The sequence below is a fragment of the Mirounga leonina genome, unplaced genomic scaffold, assembly GCF_011800145.1.
Source record: "Mirounga leonina isolate KUSES-001 unplaced genomic scaffold, KU_Mleo_1.0 Mir_166, whole genome shotgun sequence".
In the NCBI taxonomy this organism is placed as follows: domain Eukaryota; kingdom Metazoa; phylum Chordata; class Mammalia; order Carnivora; family Phocidae; genus Mirounga; species Mirounga leonina.
In genome coordinates this window covers 2515192-2540941 of record NW_023270418.1, presented here as the reverse complement: position 1 = coordinate 2540941, position 25750 = coordinate 2515192, and the positions used below count along the sequence as shown (strand labels likewise).

Genomic DNA, 25750 nt, shown 5'->3' with positions numbered 1-25750 from the left:
TATTATCTCTTGATTCAAAAAACGTTTTGGCCAACTGCTGTGTGCCAGGCACTGTCCTGGGTACTAAAGGCACAGTGGCAGTAAGACCAAAAGCCCTTCCCTCATGGAGCTTAAATCCTGGGTAGGCTGTCAAACCATACCAAAAAAGGCATGATCATGCCAGGGAGTGGTAAAGGCTGTGAAGACAATAAAACAGTAACCTGGAGGAGGACACGTATTATTTTATTTTCTTTAAAGATTTTATTTATTTGAGAGAGAAAGGGTGAGCAGGGGGAGGGCCAGAGGGAAAAGCAGACTCGCCACTGAGCGCAGAGCCTGACGTGGGGCTCGATCCCAGGACTCTGAGATCATGACCTGAGTCGAAGTCAGACACTTAACCAACTGAGCCACCCAGGCGCCCTAGGACATGTATTATTTTAGTTAGGGATGAGGGTCTCTCTGAAGAGATAACTCTTGAACAAATAAATAACATGAGGGAGCGGAAAATTCTCAGCAAACCAAAGAGTAAAGGAAACAGGACTACCGTGGTCTCAGAAAATCAAGGAGACCATTATGACTGGAACGGATGGCATACAAGTGAGGGGAGCACACTGAATCGAAGGGGGCAGATAGGTAACGGGGTGGGGAGGGTGCCCCAGAGCATGTAGTCTCACAGATCATTGTAATAACTGTGTGAAAATAGGGAGTCAGGGGCGCCTGGGTGGCTCAGTTGGTTAAGCGACTGCCTTCGGCTCAGGTCATGATCCTGGAGTCCCTGGATCGAGTCCCACGTCGGGCTCCCTGCTCAGCAGGGAGTCTGCTTCTCCCTCTGACCCTCCCCCGTCTCGTGCTCTCTCTCTGTCTCATTCTCTCTCTCAAATAAATAAATAAAATCTTTAAAAAAAAAAAAAGAAAATAGGGAGTCATGGAGCATTTGGGACAGAAGAGTGACTAGATCTAAATTATTTAATAATGTCCCCTTGATTACTTTGTTGAAAGGAGACTATAAATATACCACGGTGGAAGGAAGGAAGTCAGGTTTTTACATGCATCTGGATTAGAGATGATGATGTCATGTCCAAGAGTGATAGTGGTTGAGATGTGTAGTTTGGATTCTAGACATATGTTGGAGGCCAAGCAAAGATTTAGATATGTAGTGAAAAAAGTAAAGGACGACTTCAAGATCTTGATCCAGGGAATGTGAAAGGATAGATCCTGCCATCAACTGGAAGACCCAGGAGGAAGACCACAGGAGGAGCAAGGTGAGAGGGAGAAGGATCAGAGGTATTCTGGCTTTACTGGAGACCCTCAATAACCACTCTTTTCCATTGTTTTAAATTAATATATTTGTGATCAACATCTAAGTCTGTTTGTTAACAGCAGAGAGAATGTTACAAACAAAAGCTCAGGGATCAGTAAAACTAACTAAATAAAAGTGTATTTCCATGGCCAGAAGTAGTTTGGAACAGGCAGGAATGTAGATTATGTGAAAGAGAAGGAGGAGATAACGCTAGAGAAGTGGGCGGAGACCAGTCACGGAAGTCTTTATATATCGCGGCCACGGAATTTGCCTTTATCTCATAAACAGTGAGAAAGTACTGAAAGGTTTTCTTAGCAAGGTATTCCTTAACAAAATAAAACCCTGATAAGAAAACCTTTCAGTCCCTCCTCAGTGCTTATAAGATAAAGCATCCCCTCATGGACTCAATCTACTTTAGCTCAAATTGTGGCCACACACAGATAACTTTAAGGTCTCTGTTAAACTGGCGAATGCTTTAAAATCACATTAGCCCACCAAGCCAGAAACTGCTTATCTCGTCAACCATTACCAGAGTGAATGCATACATTTTGATGTTTGATTTATCATATTTTGGACCTGAGTGAACATTTTCAGGCAACTACCTTTTCTAATCAGTGGATTCTATTAGGAGAGAGTAATGCAAATCGCAAGAGTTATATTCCCTCTCAGTCAGTCTATTGGCTTCAGTTAGTCTTTTTCCACAGGATCTGTAGCGCAGTATGTATTCTGGGATACAAAGAATTCTTAGATACTAGTCACTGGGCAAGTTTTGTAATTCCTGGGTTCCAGTTGGTCATATTTCCACAGACAGTGGACTTTCTTTCTGGTTAGCCATTATGCTTCAAGTTACCCGTGGTGTTTGTATTCCCCAGGGTATGGGATTAAAAATGAATATATGAACCAAACTCCTGACTTTCACAGTTCAATAGTGTGAGCGTTCCTGGTGGGGAGCAAGAACTGCTTGTCATAGAGTCAGGAATTATTTTCTGCTTTACTAACTAGACAAGGTAATACCTAATAGCTTTCATTTACTTGATGGGGAAGACCAATCTATTAAAAAGATTGGCTCCTTTCATTTTGCTTTCTGGAAAGGCATGCTGACAGAGCTACTGAAAATACACCAAATTTTTATACTAATGGCATTTCTGTCCTCCACCCCCAATATGATATGCTTTGACTTAGGTGTCTTTTAAATGAGATTTCAATTGGAGTCATTACAACGTGTGATTTACAAAATGAAAAGACTGGACCGTGTGAAATTTAAGGTTCTGCTCTGTACTCATTCATTTATTCATTTATCAAGTATTTACTGAACTCAAATGTAATAGGGTAAATTGGACTTCTCCCATGTCAGAGATGTGGCAGATGATAATGTATTAAGGATTCCTGCCTTCCAAAGCTGAGTGCTAGATTATTTTACAACACTTTCAAAAATGTGCTTACATTAACCATTAACCACCTTCCAGCTTTGTAAACAAAGGTCTAGAAATTCAGCAAGGCATGTTGAAAAGGCCCAAAGTAAGGATTTTGTTAAAGAAAGTTGTTTGGCATGCTGACTGTTTTAGGTGACTTGGGGGTGAGGGGTGGGAATGGGAGAGAGGGAAGACATTTCTCTGAAAACTTGTTTAAGGGTGACAGACTTCAAGCACACCCAGAAATGTCCTCTGGATAGTGAAGGACATAGCAACTGGTATTTGATTCATACCTCAGAAATCTAAAGGTTAATGCCTAGATCTGTGGCTGCCTCAACCACATGGCAGAGCAAAACCAAACAAACAAAAAACCCACATTAAGTGAAGGCTGCAGTTGGGCTGACGGAGGGGAAAAGAATCTGCTTTGTAAGAATCCTACAGAAGAGCGTCAGAGCTTCCACCTAATCATTTGTGAAACTTACAGGGCCAAGGAGCCACAACAGAGGAGGGGACCTTCACAAGCTTAGAGCTACAGAAGGATGAAGGATTGTCCATGTCAATGGAACTTCATTTGGAAGTCCCTAATGACTGAAGACCCTCACCAAAGCCCTCAAGAAGCAAGAACCAGCAACTGCACATCTCCCATCCAGAAGACCTCAAAGCTAGAAGACCACCATACTGGTTCTATGAGGCCTTATCCTCTTTCCCATAAAACTCTCACCCTGGGTAAGATTCAGGACACCTATGAATTTTAAAATAGGGTACTGAAGGAAAAAAAAGGGGAACTGTCCACACCTGCTTCTCACTGCAGACTTCTCAGATTGACGCAGGCTGATGAGTGGGGACAGTAAAAAGCTTTTACTTAGCGTTAATACAGTATTGACTTAGTTGCTTAACTGAGACCTTTTTTGGTCCTGAAAGCTCCCAAATAACACAAGGACCCGATAAGTCGTAGTGAGATCAACATCTTCCCGGCATTTTTTTCCCTGTGTATAGTACATGTGTGTCTGTGCATAAAAATTGGACTCATACTGAACATGCCATTTTTACTTCATAATATCTAGTGCATAGAGAGTGCTCCCTAGATCCAGGAAATTTTAAAAATACCCTCCCTCCACTGGGGCAGTACTCTTCTTACTCTCATTTTTTAAATCAAGAAACTGAGGCACAAAAGATTGAAGTAACTTCCCAATAGAGCAAGGCTGTAAAATTGGACAGTGTGCTTCCAGAGTTTATATTCTTTTTTTTTTTTTAAGATTTTATTTATTTATTTGAGAGAGAGAGAATGAGAGAGAGCGAGTACATGAGAGGGGGGAGGGTCAGAGGGAGAAGCAGACTCCCCGCCGAGCAGGGAGCCCGATGCGGGACTCGATCCAGGGACTCCGGGATCACGACCTGAGCCGAAGGCAGTCGCTTAACCAAATGAGCCACCCAGGCGCCCCAGAGTTTATATTCTTAACTGTACACTGTATGTCCCATCTCATGAAATAGTCTTCCACCATAGGTTTTAAAGGTTCCAATCATTACCTGTAATTTCACTAATTCTCTATTGTTATAAATCTCGGTTGCTTTCAATATATTATTATTTAAAATGCCATCCTTTCAAGGTTTTAAGCATATCCTCAAACCCCATTCATGTATCGTATCTATCTCTGATTATTCTCTCAGCGGAAATTCCTAGGGAAGTTTGAGGAATGAGTTTGGACCACGTTAAGGTTTTTCTAAGATGATTACTCCCATGTTATACAGGAAAAGCAGATGCTGCCCCATCACATAGCCAGTCAAGAGTGGAATTTGGAAAGAGCATCCAGGTTTCCTGGTGCCAAACTGAGAATCAGAATGTTGTTTTTCTACGTGAATTTGGGGAATCAAGAAGAGGGTAAGGAAATATTTGTAGAAGGAACAGGGGGTAGCCTTTTCGCTGAGGTCTCATGTCTGCCTAGTTGCAAAGCCACCTATGCTATCAATAATACAGAGAGAACTTGGTGTTAAGCCTTCAATCTCAACTCCAACAAATAGGAAACAAACAACAGCAAGAAAACATCATTCCCGAGAACCCTATCTAGGTTATACATGCCATTATTTCAGGTGAATTAACTCACTCTTTCCCCAGAGCAAAACTCTGGTGCATAAATTAGTATGTGTTCGCTTGATAAAAAAATTATATAAAATGTTTATGGGACCAGAGAGAATATGAATTGGCAAAGATGACATGAATAAAAACACTTTGCATTTGAATGGAACAGTGCAAGACCGTAAGAGGGACAGAAAGACGAGAGACCTTGGTAGTAGCGGATGAACATAAGGCATGGCTCCACCATTTACCTGCTGAATGTCCTTGGGGAAGGAGCCTATGATTTCTGAGTCTCAGTTTTATCACCTGGTAAATCGAGAACAGAATTAACGATAGAAATCATTTCCAGACACCTCCCATATGCCAGGCACTCTACCAAGTGATTTAAATAGATGATTTCATTTAATCTCACCATAATATTATGAAATAAATAATATTAAAAGCCCTTTTTGTAGTGCCTATCAAGCTCAGAAACAATACATATATCTGATCCCATAGCGCAGGTTCTGAACCAGCACCTTAAAATGAGCTAATGCGGCTTCAGAGATTGTGCTCTTAACCCCTATTTTGTTTACTCTCTTTCTGCCTTAGGCACAACGAAGATGTTGAAAGGAATATGTAAAAACAGTGCACATAATGAAGTAGCAAATTATGGCTCATTCATCATAGGAGAACAAAATTTATTTGGTCTTCTATAGAATCTGTTTAAGTGCCCTTGGACACAGGTAAAGCAATCAAGAAGCAACAGATGCCTGGAAGGTGTATGAACTTTTGGATTCATCCATACATGGGTTTAGAACCTCAACTCCCCTACCGACTGGCTGAATAACATGCTTACATGTCCTCATCTGTGTTCAAAAGGGTGAAACTAGCTGCCTCCAAGAAGTAACAAATGCAAAATTTGGGGACTTATAAGAGATGGGTGGTAGGCTAATGGAAATTTCATTTCACAGAAGCTAAGTAATTCATAAGGCACATCTAGTATCAGAACTCAGACCTCTGTCCCTTAGTCTAGTCCTCTTCCCCACCCCCGGCTGCATCCCTAAGGTATAGTCCAAGCCCCTGTTTGTGAACAAAAGGTATCAATCCCTACAGTTGTACTGAAATGAGGTGAAACCGTGTTGTCTCAAGGAGATGCCTGAAATCAGGCAAAATGATGATCTTGGCCGGGCAAGGACAGGGTTTTGAAGAGCTCCCGGCAGCTGTGAGGGTTAAGTGGCAATCCCATTTTGGTGTGTTGGACCTCTGGCCCAATTTCTCCATTGTAGCTGAAAAGAAGAGGACAAGTCGAGTGGGTGGAGTTGAAGACAAGAAGAAGTTCCCACCCAAGGTCCTTGAGGTGAATAATCTCTGTTGGTGGGTTTGGGCTCGTCTCTTCTTCCACTGCAATGCCTCTCCTCTGCTAGTCTCTATTTCTGGAAATATCCAGAGCAGGGAATAGCTCCTCAAGCAAATTCACACTCAGATGACTTCAATGAAATTTTAGTAGAGCATCTGTGTGCATTCTTCTTTGGTGGGGTGAACTCAGAGAAACCTCAAAGCCCCGTATTTCCCTTTTAGATGATGCCACAAAGGCACTGCTTACTCCAGCACCTACTGGCTGCACGACAGCGGCAACTTTAGTAATGGAAGCCGCCATTACTGAGCCCGTCCCGGGTGCCAGACCACCAGAGAAAGCTCCTGCTGAGAAAAGGTAAATAAAGGTCCTAACGGCTAGGATTTTGAACAGGCGCATTTGCACTCCTCCTTTTCCCACATGCCTTCCTGTGATACCTGAAGAGGAAAAAGAAGTATTCTCTTCTCCATTTACAGAATGGAACCACTATCCACCTTCTTAAAAGCTCTTAAAATGCTTCCCTGAAACAAGGAAAGGCAGAGAAAATGCATACAGGTGAATGCCAGTCCAGCGCTCTCAAAACCAGAGCAGTATTTAAAATTTGGAAGAATACAGAAGTCTTTATTTCTGACCATTCTGGTGGATGGATAACATACTCAGGGCAAACTGCTACCCTCTGTCTATATATCCGCAAGGCCCTGAGGCTCAGGGAAAAGAACAGAATAAATTACCTGGCAAAAAGTCATTTCCTCTTAAGGAAAAGTTAAAAGACCCCCAGGAACTGAGAAAAATGAAGTCCCTTTTGTGAGTTTTTATGTTCTTTGTAGTAATGATTTTTACAAGTTTAAAATAAACACAAATAATATTTACTGTATTAGAAAATCCAGATAACCAAAATAAGAAAACAATAACTCCTGGAAATGATATTGTCAATGGATAACAGTGTCAAATTATTTTTTTTTTTTGGCTATTTATTGATTTCCCTGAATATTCCTGATCAGGTTCTTCGTATGCTTTGGAAAGGCTTGCAGATTGTGAGAGTTCAGTGCTTGAGTTAAGAGAATAATATTTACAATAAAGGAACCCATTTCTGAAGTTATGTGGGAAAAAGTCAAGCTCTGCTATTTTTATAATATCAGCATATTTTTTCCCAGTTTTTTACATTATACTATTGTCTAGTCTATAGTTTGATGAGTACTGCCCAATTCTCACTGTCTGATTCACAAGATGTTGGTTATGAGTGTCTGAATTTATACAATTTAGAATTCATGGAATATACAAATAGGGAAATGCAGTAAAATTAGCTGTCTTGTGTGTACCACCAGAAAGAACATCTGCATTTATATCCCAGTCAAAACTCCTACTAAAAGTGACTGCCTGGTATTGTCAGAGAGAAATCATTATAGAGAAAACTCCATTTAAAGTGTGTGTATCTAAGTTTTATGAGACATTATCTTATTACATATATTGAAAACTTCCTTCTAAAAAAAAGAAAGAATAGGGGTGCCTGGGTGGCTCAATTGGTTAAGTGTCTGACTCTTGATTTCAGCGCAGGTCATGATCTCAGGGTCGTGAGATTGAGCCCCACATCAGGCTCTATCCTGGGCATGGAGCCTGCTTAAGATTCTCTCTCTCCCACTCCCTCTGCCCCTTCCCCAGCTTGCGCACGAACACATTCTCTAAGTACAAAAGGCAGGCAGGCAGGCAGGCAGGAAGGAAAGAGGGAGGTAAGGAGGAAGGCAGGGGGAGGGAGGGAGGGACGGAGGGAGGAAGGAAGGAAAGAAGGAGGGAGGAATAAAGGATGGAAGGAAGAATACATGGATGAATAAAGGATTTTCTCTTCCTTCAGGAGAACACAAGGGTTAGGGTCACATGCTTCCTGGGTAGGGTTGAAGCATTCACATGTTTACACTGTCACTGGGAGAAAGTGGACAGAGAACTGGCACAGCTTCCATACCAACCTGGTTCCTAGGACCATAAGAAGGTGTGCCTCACATACCACATGATGGATATCAGCCAGTCTCTCTCTGGTTCTTGGTCAAGAATGTTCTAAATTACAGCAACTCTAAGCACTTCTAAAAATGCTCCACAGATGGCTTTAAAATATTTTCTCTAGCAAAAAAATGTTTATAATTTCTATATTAACAACACTGATACATTTACCTAAAATATATGTGTGTATATATGTGTATACACACACACACACATATATATACAAATACACACACACCTATATACACACATACCATTTATGTAAAAGATTTTTTAAATGCTACATTTAAACCCAGTGTTGACTATGGGAATTAATTCTGCCTCCCTGGGAATATTTGGCAATGTCAAGAGACATTTCTGCTTGTCATGACTGGGGGTGACACAGCTAATGGTATTTAGTGGGTATAGAGTCCAGTGATGCTGCTAAACATCCTACAAGGCACAGGACAGCCCTCTACAACAAAGAAATATCTGGTCCACAAGGTCAATATTGTCAAGCTTAAGAAATCTTTAATTAGACATAGTTTGATAGCTTGTATGTATGTCTACTTGGTCTTGCTTGCAAATATGCTTAATGCCAAGTAGAAAACTTAATCTCATTCAGTTCTCAGAAGATGGTGTTCTGTTTTATGGTAGGTAACCTATTTTTGGATTTAGTGTGGTTCTTTGATTTCACATTTGAGTTGTTCATCTTTGTGTTACATACCAAACACAGGTGGGTGTTTTAACTTCATTAAATTCTAGATAGGTATTTTCTTTAACAAATGATTTCAATGATTTAGCTAAATGTGCTTGTATTCTGAAAGGCTGAATATCACAATGGATCAAACCAATAACCAGGGGGGTCATGGGAAACATTTTAAGACTAAACATAAGTGAACTCTATATATCTCAAAAGAGACCATTTAATTAGCCCTTAACTTGAAAGAAACCAAATAAAAGATTTAGTCTAATCATGCTATGAGACATTCATAATGCATTTGCATTTTTCCCTTGCACCCTGAGACTCAAGGTATCCATATCACTATTCAGTGGAAAACAGAATTATTTAATGTTTATTATTAATGATCAATATGACAAAATAATTCAGATAAGATATGGCATACGTTTCAGTATTTGCCTACAATTCATCTACATCCCTTGCACACAATTGACGGGAAAATGTGTACTTTATTCTACTGCCAAAAAATCTTACAGAATTAGAATACTGGCCAGTATTAAATGGAATGGCTTTGCTACTGATGGGAGAGAGCATCACATGTGGAGAAGCCTTGTTTTTTGTTTATTTTTTAACCTTACAATAACTGTGCACATATCCAAGAAAATGCAATTCTCAATCTCAAATTCAACATTTGTAACATTTACGTAGGAATCCATGTCCTATCAATCCTTGTTTTATTTTTCCCTCTGATCTTGATTTTCTCCTTTATCTCTCTTTTTCCTGCTCCACATTATGGACCAGAATGTAAGCACTGATTCAACCAACCACTTATTGAGCAGAGAAAAGGCCAGAGGTCAAACGAACAAGCCATCAGAAACCACAATTAAATTTTCCTGAGCTGCCACTGACTCGGACCCTGGTCTAAGATCAATGCTCTCCCCTAATTCTTTAAAAGGTAAAAAGAGTAAGAACTTTACGGATGTTCTGGTTAAGTATCTCAATAACAATATAACAACTGGTTTATAACAGGTAACCTGAGGTGCTTGGTGAAAGTAAAGAACAGAAATCTGGATTTTAACAGGAAGTCCACGTATTATCCTTGAGAAATACATGCAAGGGTTTATAATGCAGGCTTTGTGCAATGCAACTGATGTTTTTATTCTCAGTTCTAATACTGGCTCTGATAGCATTGTAGAGATTGCTTCTCCTGGCTAAAGCTTCAGTTTGCCATCTATAAAATGGGAGTAATGATAGCAATCTCTGGTTTGCTGTTAATATTAAAGCATTCATTTACAAGGCCTCAGACATAACTAGTACATGAGAAATCCTGTATCAGTAGTAGTAGTATCCGTCATTATCAACATCATCACCATCACCATTCTGTCCCCATGAATCCCTGTATACTCATTTTAGGGAAACACAGCAGTTCTAGAGGAAATAAGGCGAAACCTTTAGATTTTTTTTCATTCTAGAAAACCTAATCAAAATCCAATGTACTGCAATAAAGGCATGTGTGTTAAGTTACCATTAAGTTTCCTTGCTTTTGGCAAGAATATTTCAGCTCCATGTGGTAATGCTCTCATGCTGCTCAGGAGCAGACCTTGGCTCCTTTACGGGTCTCTTTTTAAGGATACGCCAATTAATATTATTTAATAAATGTGACCTGATTTGTTGGTAATATCACAAAATATGGAAACAATGGCACACACATTGTTGATTTCCTTGAATAATTTATGTAAATTTTGACATATTTTTTAAAGGATCAGGCTGCCTTGTAAATATACAGGCAGCACAATGTAGTATGTTGGACAATTTGGGGTATAATAAATAGGCTCATTTAAAAAAATGAAACCCTTAAACCCAAAGCAAAAAGAGCTTTGCTTAGATCTTTGGCATTAGATGAAGACATCCTCCCCCTCATCAAATAATAGGAATGATGATGACAACATTGTATTTCCACTTTTCTCTGCAATTCTATGGTGTCAAGTTTATTCCCGTCTCAGAAAAATGATACAGTGGTTTTACCCTAATAAAACTCATGGACAAATACACTGAAATATTTAGTTTTATATGGCATTGACCTGTTGCTTGCAAGGATTACTGGCACACTAACATTGATTGTCAAATTTCACTTACACAAAGGTAAGAGGACTTCTTGTAATTAATGACCGAGCTGGATTTCACCAAATAGCACCAAGTATAAACACTACATTTACTGCAAATAGAAAGGGGCACGTAATAGAATCTTACCAATACTAATTGGCTTACATTGTCAGGTCCATGAAGGATAATGTTCATAATAAACCAATATTAGAATAAAATTCCAAGCACACCAATAAACCTGCTGCTGGAGTTATTTAACGTGCTTTTGCGCAAGGAGCATGTGGTTCTAATTTAGATTCCGCTGATGCAGCAGATTGTTAAAACTCCAATAGTTGCCTGTGATGCTACCCAATAGATGATAAGTGGGGCGGGTTAGTTCGTGAGGCTTTATCTCTGATTAGTCCTAAAAATGCACACTGCAAACTATAGCAGAGAAAAGACTGGACCTTGCTAAATTAGACACACTGGAGGGAGAGCAAATGAAGCCCTATTTTCAAAGGGAAGATGCCTGTTATGTAGTAACAAAAAGGTACCCACTTTGGGAGAGGTACATCCACCATCAAAACAGGACATATCAAGTCAACCCACAGTGATAACCCCCCAAAATAAGAAAAGAGGCAAGGTTACCTTTCTCACAGTGGCTTCCTGTGAATCCAGAAGGACAGACGCATTTGTTAGGAGACACGCACGTTCCACCGTATCTGCAGCCCTCTTGGCAGAATGCTGTCAACAAAAAGTAAGGGATTTCTCTTAGATAAGATGGCAATAAGGAAACTCATGGTGAATAGTGTGAACACTGAAACAATTCTTTCCTTGGTGCATAGAGCATACATACCTGTGGTGACATATTTAAAAGTTTCGGTATACAAAAAGAAATAAATGTCATAATACCTATTTCACTGGTTTACATGAGATCATTTGAAATAATAAAGTATTTCGCACAGGGCTGGCATGTGCTAAGTGGTAGTTAGTATGAGCAGCTATTACTGTTGCTGCTATTCTGATTATTGATATATTTGAAATCAAATAGGATAAATTGAGTAACTAGAAAGGATAGGGTAGGGGTAAAGGCAAAGGCAATTTAAATACTATTTTGTAACTACTCCTAAAACATCTTTTATTATAATAAAAACATTTTTGCATTATTTTAAAAGATTTTGGGTAGTCAATATAACTGAAGGTTTTATTTATTTATTGAGAGAGAGAGCAACACATGAGAGCACACATGTGAGCACAGGGAGGGGCAGAGAGAGAACGAGAGAGAGTCTCAAACAGATTTCTCACTGAGCACAAGCTGGACGTGGGGCTTGATCACGACCTGAGCCAGAACCAAAAATTGGATGCTTAACCAACTGAGCCACCCAGGCACCCCAGGTAGTCGATATCATTTTTGATAATATACATTTAAGCACTTACTTTTGAATATTTAAGATGTTTCTAACAGTTCTATAAGAAAACAATGCCTTGTCCCTATAGCTAAAATGCTTCACACACCTCAAATTATTCCTTTAGGGGAAATGCTTCAATGTGAAAATGTGGTTTCAGAGGGTGTGAACTTTGATAAGCCTTTTGATAAGCATCAAAAAATGATCCCCACCCATCTCAGTGCTACCCTACTAGCCTTCTGAGACAAGGTTACTTTCCCTTACCAGCCACTAGCACAGCATAGCTCTGGGACCCTCTCCTTTGCAGTACTAACTACCATTGTTCACTTACATATAATTCATTAATTACCATCTTCTGTTTCATCCATTGGACTGTAAGACCCATCAGGAGAAGTAACTGGGGTTGTTCTTGTTCCCCATTGTACCACAGTTTCAGAATCCGAGCACAGAGTAGATGCTTAAAAATAGTTGCTGAATGAATTCACCTATATTTTGCACATTATTCAGAAAACTCTTGCTCTAACAATTCCTCAACACTTTCATGCCAAATAATTTATTATCAAGCCTTGCAGGATAACCAGTAATTTGGTACCAAAACTGCAAAATTTCTCATTAATGAAGACGACTGCCACTTGGTACCACCATTTCTTTTTCACATGAGAGCTAGGTGAGCAAATGTTTTTAATTGCAATTAGAAACATATCACACATTGGGGCACCTGGGTGGCTCAGTCGGTTAAGCCTCTGCCTTTGGCTCAGGACATGATCTCGGGGTCCTGGGATGGAGCCCTGCTTCGAGCTCCCTGCTTAGCAGGGAGTCTGCTTCTCCCTCTCCCTCGGCCCCCCACTTGTGCTCTCTCTCTCTCAATATATAAGATCTTTAAAAAAAAAAAAAAAGAGAAACATGTCACACTGGAAAGATACCATGGTTATATTTTGCCATCATCACAAAAATAATACGGGTTTAACTTTAAAAAGCTAAATAACGTATTTGGATAGTTCAACACTAGTTGAGCTACATAGAACTTCTCACAATATTGTCATTTTCCACATCATTTAATATTCCCTGGACAATTTTACATTCTGTAGCTTAGTAAGTAATTGTGAGCTCCTTTGTGTCCGCCAGAGGACAGATAGTGCATACCTTGCTATTCAAATACCATTTCCCATTTTCCAGCATCTTAGTACCCTGAGACTGTGCAAAAAACATTTACACATCTGTTTTGGTATGTTCATCAAAAATCAATATGTATATACATATATGCATACAAATATATACAAAATCCCTTTTCCCAAAAAATCACACATTTGTGCACTGATGACTACCATTTCAAGTAAGGTATTTAACATATAGCTCTGCATCAATGCTGGTAACAAAAAAATAAAGTGGTTTTGCAAACTGAAAATGATACATGGAAAGCTGATAAAGTTTCAAGTGGCCCCAAAAGAAGACAGGGGTTTGGAAGCAAGAAGCTCAGTTGGGGTTTCTTTAGTGAAACAAACAGCTCTTGATGCAGAGCTGTGTGCACATATGTGCACACACACGTACATACACACAGATAGGCAGATTCATAATACACGTGTGCTCCTGATCTACTCAACTCTTAAGAAGAAATGATAGAGATTTTGTGAAGAAAGCATGAGATGTTTGTGATAGTCTAAGAACGTAGATGTCATAATAAATATGGTGCTATGATGATGAAATGAGTTAATATTTGAAAGGGCCTTTAAATAGTGTGTGGCACATAGTGTTAAGTAAGTATCTTGTTAAATAAATTTGATTGACAGCAATAATGTTATGGCTGTGAAACATGGACCAAGGATAAATCGTCTAATACCAGACAATATAAACCCATCCGACAAGGTATTCAGCTTCACCAAGGAGGGGTGAAAGGCATCCCTTATTATTTATACTTTAATTTCTAATAATAGTAGTAATGGCCCTTATCATGGTGTTATTAGGGAGGTGTTACTGTTTGACAAAAAAGGTGAAACTGGGGCTCAAAAATGAAGTACCCCATCTAAGGCCATACAGGTAGCAAAGCAGTAGAGTCAAGATTCAAGCAAAGACTTCTTTGGCTACAAAGTCTTGCCTTTTCTTTATATGTTATAGTGCAGGTTGATCTGCAATCTGGTATTCACATGGGTCGCTTTATTCTTTTTTTGGATAGTTCCATAAGGGCTAAGGAAATGGACTATAAATTGAAAGAAAAATATGTCCAAATTGCACATGTGGCATGAAAGAAGGGAGGTAGGGAGCTGCTCAAGGTCATGTATGTCTCATCGCATCTCCATTTTTGTCTGAGCCATTTTACAATTGACCAAATCCAGGCACATAGGATTTTTTAAACAGATCTGGAATAAAAAAGAAATTCATTACCTACTTGAACCTCAGAGACGATGAAAAATAATTTAAAAAACAAAACACAAAAGCAAAAAAAGAATGAGCATGCCATCCAAAACTTAAACCACTTGAAATCAAGATCAATGCAAGTTTTCTTTGAATACCTTGTAAGATATCAAAATATACTAGTATTCTAGACTAAAGGATGTGAATAGATTATTTATATCTGGTTCTTCTTGATCAACTATCAACCTAGCATTTCAAAGAAAATGATTCTGATAATCAGAGGACCTATAATTTTATGCAGCATTACTTCATTGATGGCATAACCGAAACAATAAGCCAAGTCACCATTACATTTCTTTCTAGTTTATGAAAATATAGGATAGTAGAACTACATGGCTCAATTCCTTGTTCTGTTTTATTAGCTGTGTCACCTACAGCAAATTATTTCACTCCTGTGGACCTCAGGTTTCTCAAGAACAAAGCAATAACGATAATACCCATGCTGTGCAGGTTAAATTCAATTACCAACGTAAACCACCAGCACAGGGCACTGCAGGTGTAATGTGCCCAAGAACTAGATTTGACTGTTATTTATCACCAGGATCCTGTTTTTCCAAATAACAATACTATTATGCATCAGTTTGTGTGCTACATTCTGGAGATGTGGCAGTGACTTAGAAAAGATCCCTATGCAAGCAGCTTATTCTTTAATGAGGGCTCATTGTCACTCCTTCTTGACTTGATGAGTTTAGTAGCATCATGTGGTTTGCAATGCAACTTGGAGCCACAGCTCCTCTGCAAACTCAGACAAGCTCAGGCATCATGGGTATGTTGTTCTTTTGTCAACCACTTTCCTAATTCCAAAGCATGGCTTGAATAGATTGCAAATATACAATGACATTATAAACCTGAATCTGTCATCACAGTGCCATTTGTTATTAATGTACTACCCTGGGGGAGATGTCGCACTGGGTCAACTCTGAAACGGTATTATTCTATTTTTGAAAGGACTCTGTGCAAGAAAATCAAATCAGAAAACTCAAAATTGAGGGAGAATTAATCCACAGAAAGACTACTTGTTTTACATTCAAAAAGTCTCAGCATGGGAAACAAAACTTGGGCATTAAGGGGAATAAAATGAGAAGGTGGGTTTGCGGATGTCAGTTCGTAGATGCCCAGTATCATCACCATGTGTTCAATTTGACAAAAATAGTTTTACACTAATAAAAAAGTAACAACCATTCAAGTTCTAAACACTTTGCAGGATCCTCTTAAAGTTCTATACGCATATATTTAGTTTCTAGGGATATCCTGTATCCTGACAAAACACAAGGAAACATACAAGTCCCAGCACCATCTGATAAAAGGAAACCCTTTGGCTTCCCTCCTGGTTTCCTTGAGGAAGCTTTCCTTAAGTTCATTTCTGACCTCTCTTTGTCAGCACTGCTTGCTCTGCCCTATGGAGGTAAAGGGAATAAATTCCATTGGTAAATTTAGGAAGAATATGTATCAGGATGATGATTCTCAGGTGGGATAAGCAGGAGACCAGGCAGAAGAGCACCGTGTTTAGAAGTATCTGTTACATTTCTAGTTTTATTCTGGATAATCCATTACTAGATGAATTACATCCTTTAAAAATAACCACCAAGGTATCTAAATAAATGATAGCTGACCACCATGGACCGATGATTACAGGATGTCATAAATCAAAGATTATAATTGATTATGTGCACCTAAAATCCCAAAAAGGGGGAAGGCAGGAAATATTTAAAACCTATTCATGCTCAGCAAACTCTATGGCCACCTGACATCTCTCTTGGGAGTAAGCTGCCTTCAGATGGAATCAATTTTCCTTACCTCCCGAATGACACCTTCCTCCCCGGGATGTGGTTGGTAAGTTGGCCTTATTCTGTGTTCATTCTTAGCAAACTAGCTTGCTACAGACTGAAACTCATGTTCTTCAACTCATTTCTGTCAATAATAAAGGGGATATCACCTCCATGTTTACTTTTTGGTTTATCACTGACCTCTTTCAGAACATGGTATGTAACTATCAAAGACCCCCTCAAACATTTTTGGTCATCAGAAGATGGCAGGTGGGGTCAGTGTGCTAATGGTGTTTGGTGGGTAAAGGACAGGGACGTTGCTAAACATGTTGTAATGCATAGGTTGACACTGCATAACAAAGAATTATTTGGCCCCAAATGTCAATAGTGTTGAGACTGAGAAAGTGTGTTCCAATTTTACACAATTTAAGTCTACTAGGTGTCTCCAGGAGCAAAATTCTGTTATTTTAACGCTTTTTTCCCATTTCTCCCCTCTCAATTTCTCCCCTCAAAAAAGTTTAAAATGAAGAGAAAAGGTAAGAGTAAAATCATCTAGGTGGCTAGTCTGATACATAAAACCAAACAACCAGATGTCTACAACTCTCAATTTTCATATCATTCTGGTCTCAAGCACACAGTATATTGCATAAGTTAATATTTAATTATTGGCCCCAAATCACCTTCATCCCTATTACTAACCATCTGTGTCTGTATCCACAATTCCAATAGGCCTTTGCACTCCCCATTTCAAAAGTAATAATACTAACAATAGTAATGGTGAATTCCATTTTTGGAAGACCTGTTAAGTACTTTATAGACAATATTCTATTTCATGCTAACAACAAGAGCACTGTGCGTTAGTCATGCTATCCTCACTGTCAGATGAGAAAACGGGCTTAGAGAAGCTGAAGGTCACAATGCTACAAAGTAGTATTCTGGGTTTCGAGTCCCACGTCAAACACCTCTCTAAGCCATCCACTTGGGACTTGCCCGCCAACGATGTACAGATGATATGCTGGATACTGAGAAGTCTACAACTAGGTGAGAGATGGTCCCCATCCCCAGGAAGCTCACAACCCAGTGACAGAGAGTGGCACATATAAAACCAAGCATCATAAAACATGGTAACTGCTACTATAGCAATATGAATAAAGTGCTGAGAGAACATGGAGGAGAACATGATAAATTGCGCCTGGTGGACTTGGGGCAAAGCTTTTCAACAGAGCTGGGATTTGAGTTGGGTCTGGAAGAATGAATGGGATTTTTGCCAAGTAGAGAAGCACAGGAAAAAGGACAGTTCAGGTCAAGGTTTGTCCTGAGGAAAGGTACTGAATAGAAGATGAAATGAGCTAGTGTTGATAACTCACGTCAAGGTCAGAGACAGAACAGTAGAAGAGAATGCAGTAAGCCATGCAGGCAATCAGGAGCATTTTACAATCTGGGACCCATCCTCTCCATCTTCCCATTTCCCATCCACTTCCCAGGTTTGTTAGTGACCTTCAGGCACTGTAGTGAACTGCTTGGATATCTGCATACAGACTTTTCTTTTGTCCATCATTCTAGTTATTTGGTTTAAGAGCATGCTTTGCTAATCTTTTTTAATACACTAAATATAAGACATAAATTTTATATCAGAAGCCTTCACATATACACAACCAGTAATAGAAGATTGACTCTTAGTCTGAATTATTAATGAACTTTGATATTTTCTATTGTATTGTCTTCCATTGCATTGCCTTGTATTGTACTCTATTCTCTATCATTTATAAAATACAGCTGTGACCCACTGACTTGCTTCCCCAGCCAACTAAGCCTGCGGTTTAAACTGTGCCTTTATTTCACACATCCTTGGTAATCATTGTATTCTTCTAGTCTACAGCATTCCAGTGTGTGGGGGCACAGTCACTTTTAGATTAGTCTTGAGATTTTGGTCTTAGCTCTAGAAACACTGATATAAGAAAACGTCTAGAATGCTGCTATTTTCTGTGGATATAGTTGCAACAGACGCCCTCTGGTCTGGAAAGTCATAATATTCACTATATGGGTCTTCATAGAAAATCTGTTACAGAGGATAAATTAGATGGGAATGGCATGGCTGAATGGAGAGACAGCGCATCCTTTTGTATTTGGGGGGAGCAGGGTGCTGTTTATATGCCTCTCTAACTGGACTGTGAGATTCTTAAGGACTAGGGTCAAATTTTTTGCAATTCTGCTTTCCTCTATATCATAATCTGGAACCCTGGTGATACTAAAACTCTCTTTTTTTGTAAATTACTTATATAGAGAAAACAACATTTGAAAAGACAGTTTTGTGTCATGAACTGTATCATGAAATTTGAGATAACAATTTGACCAAGTCAGATCAATTCAGTTTTAGAAATGTCTCAAACATTTACTACGTATTAAAACACTAGATACTCTAGTAAGATATGATCCCTGTTCCCCAGAACCTGTGAGTCTATTACAGTGGTTCTCCCTAAGGGCAATCCTCCCCTCCCCAGGGGATATTTAACAATGTCTAGAAACCTTTTCGGTTGTCACAAATGGGGGAGTGCCACTAGTGGCCATACTAGTGGGTAGAGACCAGAGATGCTGCTGCTAACCATCCTGTGTGCACAGGACAGCCCCAAAGCAAGGAGTTATCCAGCCCAAAATGTCAACGGTGCCAAAGGCTACAAAAAATAGACAATCCTTTATTTAGTCATTCAACAATTACTTATTGAACACCCTCTGTGCCAAAGATTATTCCGAGAACCAGGGATTACAAAGAATAGATAAAATACTTCAACTTACGGGTCTATATTCTAGTGGGAGAAGATACAGAACAACAAAATAGATGTGTAAGTGACACGGTAAGTTACATGAAAGGCGATATAGCGAGAAACAGAAGAGAGAAGGGGAGTGGGGGCTGTGCCAATGAGGAAGGTTGCAATTAAACAGGGGGATAATGGAAGGCCTCACTGAGCAGGTGATATATGAATAAAGACCCAAGCAGAGAAAGAAAGAGTGAACCATCAAGCAGAAAAGTGTTCCAAGCAGAGGTTACAGCAAGTGCAAAAGCCCTGAGGTGTAGAGTGTACATATCATGGAGTTCTTTACAGATCCTGGCAATACTGCCTACGCAAACTCAAAGGAGGCTGAGAGAAGGAAAGGATTGCTTCTTCCTAGAAGGTCAAAGAGAGGTCCACACAACAGCGGATGCCAGAGCTGAATCAGAAAAACAGTGAGTAACCAGGCAGGTTGGGACCAAGGATGGTCAAGTCAGCACAGGCAGAAGGACAGAGGCATGGAGCACCCCTGGTGGAACCAAAGAAGGCCTGGGCTTGCTGGAAGACAGGCAATGAGGAAGGAGAAGTGGTGACGGGAGCTGGTATTCGACTAACCCAGGCTTTGGGCTATTTCACTGAAGAGCCTCTCCTACTCAGCCTTCCTCATCAGGTACCCACGCTCTTAGGAATATTTGGGACTGCCAATATTGCCTTCTTTTCCTGCAATTCCAGTTTCATTCAGAGTAAGACTGGTGGCTTTTCCCAAAGGAAGCCACCGTCAAAATGTTGAATATGAATAGGTTTCATGAGTTAAAGTCCTGAAATGCAGAAATGGATGAAAGATACAAAAAGAGGAGCAATTCAGCAGGACATCTCTAAATACTTGAGAATGAGGAGGATTTGGCCCTGATTTTGCACACATAGGGGTCAATCATTGACACATTACCCAAACAACACAGGCGCCTGGGTAATTCTCCTGCAGAGCCTACAGCCTGGTGAGTGGTTAAGACTCTGGAAACAGATCCAGATTCCAGCCCTTACTAGTTGATTGACTCCCAACCCTCAACTTCGGTGAGATATAACTGACCTAAAACATTGTATAAGTTTTAAGGTGAAAAATGTGTTGCTTTATTACATTTATATGTTACAAAAGGATTACCACCATGACCTTATTTTGAAAACTGCTTACTCTCCTTAATTAAGCATCAAATTCCTTATCTGTATAGTGAAGGCCCTGGGAGAACCTAGGGCATACTGATATTACCAGCATTAAATAAGTGGTGCATATGAAGTGCTGGTCACAGTGCCCACAAACAGTAAGTGCTCAATAATGGTTAGTTCCTCTTAAAACTGTCAGTCTCTTTCTCTCCAGGTTAATTAATATAGTGAATAATGAATATATTTAATATATTTAATTTATTAATTTATTACTTTATTAATTATATTACTAATAAATTCAATTTAATATATTATTTAATATAATATAGTGAATATAGTTAGGTCTTCCCTAACTGGTGTAAAAATCAATGCCAGGGTTTGAGAGTTTGTTGAGGATGAGAATCAACAGCAAGGAAAATAATGAGGGATTAAGACAAAAACCTAAGAAGAGAACAGAGTAAGAACGGGTGTTCAAATCTCAAAAAGCAAAATTCGGGAAGTTAGTTAAGGACTCTGTACAGTGTAAACACTAAGGCAATGGTCAAATTATATCTTTGCAACAAAAACTCTGAAAGCAATTTGTAATCTGGTGTTTGGCATTCACAGGAGCGCTAAGAAATAGGAGCATGAAAGTGCTATCCGTGGAAAACAGTTGAGGAGAAAGCCCGGGTGAGGGGGGTCAGAAGGTTTCCTGCTGCCCCGCCATACTGGAGCCAAGACATAGATTACCCCGGGAGGTCACCGTCTGGAGACTTTTAAGAAATAAATTCCAGCAAGCTCTCCCAAGGAAAAGCAGTCTGTGATTTTATGTAACCACATGGAATGAGATGTTAAATCTTGAGTGAGATATGAATCCAGGCTGCAGTGACAGTAGCTGGGTCATTTGGGTGGACCAGAGTTCCTGAGAGGGCTTTTCCATTTCCTACCTACCTCTGGCCTGAAATCGGAGCTATTTCTCAGAGATTCATAAAGCATTCTGTGCTTTTGTTGAAAGAGTGCTCCACAAGAATCTTAAGAGGCAATTTGTAATGGTGTCTTCATTCTGTAATGAATGAGGACACAGAGAGGAGAGAAGTTCAATGACCTTGCCCAAGAAAAAGTTAATTATGAGGCAGAGACTGAGAATTCCAGGCTCCGCGATTCGGACACAGCCTCAGGCACCTGCGAAGTGATGCCAACTTCCCGCAGTGGGAGAAAGCTTGTGTGGGTTTTTTAAGGAGTGGGGCGGGGAGCGGAGGGCGAAGGAGAGAGGGCAGAAACAAGGGAGGAGGGAAAGATGAGAAAAAGAAGAGAGGAAGAAATGTCTTAGCAATCAAACACAGTGGCAAACACTGCTCTCCCCTTCCCCGTCCTTTCAAATACCCAACACAAACACCTCGACTGTCAGATGACCGGCTCCAGGACACCGGCTGCCTGGGTGCAAATCTCAGGTCTTTTTCCAGCTGTGTAACCTAGAGCTTATCGAGAGACATCTGTAAATATCATTTTCTCATGACAGAATGGGAAATTAAAACAGCGCCATCTTTATATGGTTGTTGCGAGGAGTAAAGGTTACTGCAGCTTGAGCGCTTAGAGCCAGGACGTTATTATCATTAGTTATGTACTTACATACACAGAGAGGAAACCCACGTAGGGAAAAAGACCCTGACATGGGGAACCAAAGGTAAATGAGACCCTAACTCACAGGGTTACGAGGCTGTTGTTTGTATTTTGTGGCAGGGGTGCTATTTTTCACTTCTGCGCTTCAAGGTCCCAAGCAAGAAATTCAGAATTAGAATTATTAATTATCATGTTGTACAATGCAAAGCATTCCAAAGAGCTCTGCTTGCTGGAGGATTCAAAAACATTTATTTGACCTTTCTTTGGCTGCCTTCAAAGTCAGAACCCAGGGTCCTCTGAAGTGAGCTTGTCTGATAAATGGCTGGGCTCGTGCTGCACATACCCGCCGGGCCTCGAGCCTTCGCCACCGCCTGGTGATCTGTCTTTCTAGATGTTTAGCTATATCTCACCTACAACATGAGCGGCCCTCATTCCTGAGCTAATGTTATTTCTGAAATATCTAGGCTCAAGTCCCTCAAAATGTATTTCTAATTTATAGCAGCACAGCGGAGGTAAAAGAGCACAGTCCCTGGAATCAGAGAAACCTAGATTAAATCACTAACTGTGTGACCTTCATTCAGCAAGTGACTAACCTTCCCTGAGCCTCTATTTGCCTACCCGAGATGAAGACAGGACTACCTCTTCTTCAAGTTGGGGTTAAGGTGATGGGATAAGTATGACGGCAAGTGGCACAGAGCCTGTGCATCACCTCCCTCTGCAGAATGCTCTCTTGCCACTTTTGACCAGCAGCCTTATCCCACTCAGTGCCATTCCCCCAAACACGCCGAGCTTGCTTGCGTATCGGTCGGGTGTGCCCACACGATACGGACCATGCAGGGATTAGGCAAGCTGCCACCACTGTTTCCTGAGGGTGCTATACAGGAGTTTCCGTGATGTCCATCTCCCTGCCCAGCTCAGACTCTCAGCTGGAAGGGCATATCTTCTCATGACAAGAACTTTAAAATCTCTCCCCCCATCCACAGTGTGCAGGAATGCTGAATCTGCTCAGTTGCTACGATCTCAGCAGAGAAACAACAGTCCGAGGGTACTCAGGGTGGAGGGACAGAAAGATGGCCTCGTACACCTCAGCCGGTGTGCGTGCAGAGAACACAAGAGAGAAGCAAAGCTTGCCACAGAAATCATTCCATAACACTTGGGCCTCAAATGTTCTTCCTTGTGTCAGGATAAGAAGGAGGAAGCTCAAGTAAAAAAAGTACTTTGCAATAGAACCTAGCCTATAAGGGACCAGAACACCACTGAACAGGTTCCAAAACAGATTATATCTACTATTAAGGCTGCAATGATTACAATCATGCCTCATTTTTTGCTTTTTTCTTTATTTTGGGGGGGGGATGGAACATGAAATTAGTATTAGAACCCACTGCAGGCCTTAGAAATTTCTTTGTAATGTTACACTTAAAATTTAATAAAGCATAGGTTCAGCAATTCTCAAACATTTTCATTTCTTTTATAAAGTTCTTAGTTAAAAAAAAACTCTAAAAATTGTTCATCCATTCATACAAAAACTATCAGTTGAGATTCTACAATGCACCAAGTACTCTGTTAGGCAGTTCACATAGAACAACTATCAGGGCAGATAATGTCCTTCATCTTATGAAGCTTATCTTTTAGTGGAGAGAAAGAAAACATCAAAGTACAAAAAGTCAGATAATACTAAGTGCTGTGGGGATAACTAAGAAAGATAAGCAGTACTAGGGAAGGTGTTACTATTTACACTTACGGTAGTCATGAGGCCTAACGGATTGACGTTTGGACAGACACACAGAAGGGGAGAGAGAGAGAGAGAGAGAGAGAGCAGGCCAGTCAGATGTTGGAGGTGGTAAGTATCTAGGGCAAAGGGTACAGCTTAGTGCCAAGGCCCTGACATAGGACCGTACCTAGTGTGTCCAGGAATTGCAAGGAGGCCAGGTGAGTCAGCAGCTGAACCACAGGAGATCACAACAGAAAGCTCAAGGAATGTCAGTTCTAGGGTCTTTAGGATATTTAAGGACTTCGTTTTTTCACTCTGAATGAAATGAAAAGCCACTGGAACATATTATGCTCAAGAGTGTCATATGTCATTTAGGTTTGAACAAGATCTAACTGCTGTGATGAGAAAAGCAGACCATGGGGTTGGACAAGCAATGGTGAAAGCAGACAGACTGGTTAGAAAGCTATCACAATAAATCAGATGTGAAATGGATGGTCCCCTCAACCAGTGCGATAGAAGTCAAGGTGTGAGAGGGGACAACGACTCCTCCAATCATCTATGACCCAAGTAGATTCTGCAGAGCAAAGGCAAGATCTTTGCCCAAAGGAGACAAATCTGTGTAAGCAGCATGTCTTTTGCCCTTCTATAGAATTAGGCCTTAGGGAAGCTTTTTTTTTTTTTTCCTGGCAATAACATGAACTACATTTATATGTATTTTCTCTGCCTGGAATTCTTTTCCCCATTGATAAATTGGTAACTCCTAGTTGGCCTCCAAATCTCAGCTGAAATGTCTCCTGAACTGGGAATCATTTTCTAATAGATGTCCCTCTCCCACCCCTGTCTAGGTTAGATGCCCTCCCATATCAGTTTCCTCGGCTGCCATAGCAAATTACCAGTGATTTGGTATGTTCCAACAAACACAAAAAACTCTTTGCTCAGTCTGAAATCAAGGTGTTGGCAGGATTTGTTTCTTCTGAAGGCTTTGAGAGAGAATATGGAACATGTGTTCCATGCCTCTCCTTAGCTCCTGTTGGCTGCCAGAAATTCTGGGTGATAGGAAGCTAGGGTCCCACCTCTGCCTTTATCTTTATAAGCCTTTCCCCATGGGAAAAGGAGTCACTTTTCTCTCATATAATGACACCAATCACTGGATTTAGAGCCCCTGCTAACTCTAGCATGGTATCACCTTGAGATCCTTAACTAGATCTGCAAAGACCCTATTTCCAAAGGTCACATTCACAGGTATAATGGGGGGGGGCTTAGAATATCTTTTGGGGGCCACTATTCAACCCACTATGGTCTCCTCCTTGATTCCTCCAGAGGACCATTGGCGCATTTCATCATAGCACTTACCATACTGTCCTCTAACTGCCTTCTTGCTAATCTGTTTGTCCTAATAGATTTGAACTTCTCAAGCAAATAGGTCTTTCATCTCTGTCTCTAGTTCCAAGCGCAGTTCCTGGTACATAATATTCAATCGTTCCTTATTGAATAAATAACTTACAAATCATAGAGTAGATTCTAAAGCCAGCAAAAGATTTAGCTGAGTATCACCAGGCTGTTTAAACTTCCTATTTTCACTGGTAAAGACACTCAAGTGTTTGCATCTAATGTTGGGCTTTTACAAATGCTTTGGCTTCTATTTTCTTCTTCAACAGAATGGCATACAGGGTAAATGGAATTATACATTTACACACTGAGCAATGGAGAAGAATTTTTTTTAAGATTTTATTTATTTATTTGAGAAAGAGAGAGGGTGCACAAGTGGGGAGAGGGGCATAGGCAGAGGGAGAAGCAGACACCCAGCTCAGCGGGAGCCCAATGAGGGGCTGGATCCCGGGACTCTGGGATCATGACCGGAGCTGAAGGCAGACACTTAACCATCTGAGCCACCTAGGTGCCAGAGAAGAATTCTTCACCACAGGAACAGAGGCGTTTGTTCAGTATTAGTTGTTTTCAAACTTTTAAATAAAATCTACCCCAACAGTTAGATCATTTCCTTCTTTCTTTTTTTAAGAGTTTATTTATTTGAGTGAGAGAGAGAGAGAGAGAAATCACAAGCGGGAGCAGGGGGAGGAGAGCAGAGGTTAAGGACAT

General features: G+C 40.3%; 1 protein-coding gene across 2 annotated transcripts in view; it reads right to left on the bottom strand.

The window, feature by feature from the left end:
• Window positions 1–25750, bottom strand: part of NELL1 (neural EGFL like 1) — an 807199-nt gene that overhangs the window by 198099 nt on the left and 583350 nt on the right. For both annotated transcript variants that reach the window (XM_035012452.1, XM_035012453.1), the window contains exon 15: window positions 11485–11580. In XM_035012452.1, coding sequence (XP_034868343.1) covers window positions 11485–11580 — 96 coding nt within the window. The remainder of the gene's footprint in view (window positions 1–11484; window positions 11581–25750) is intronic.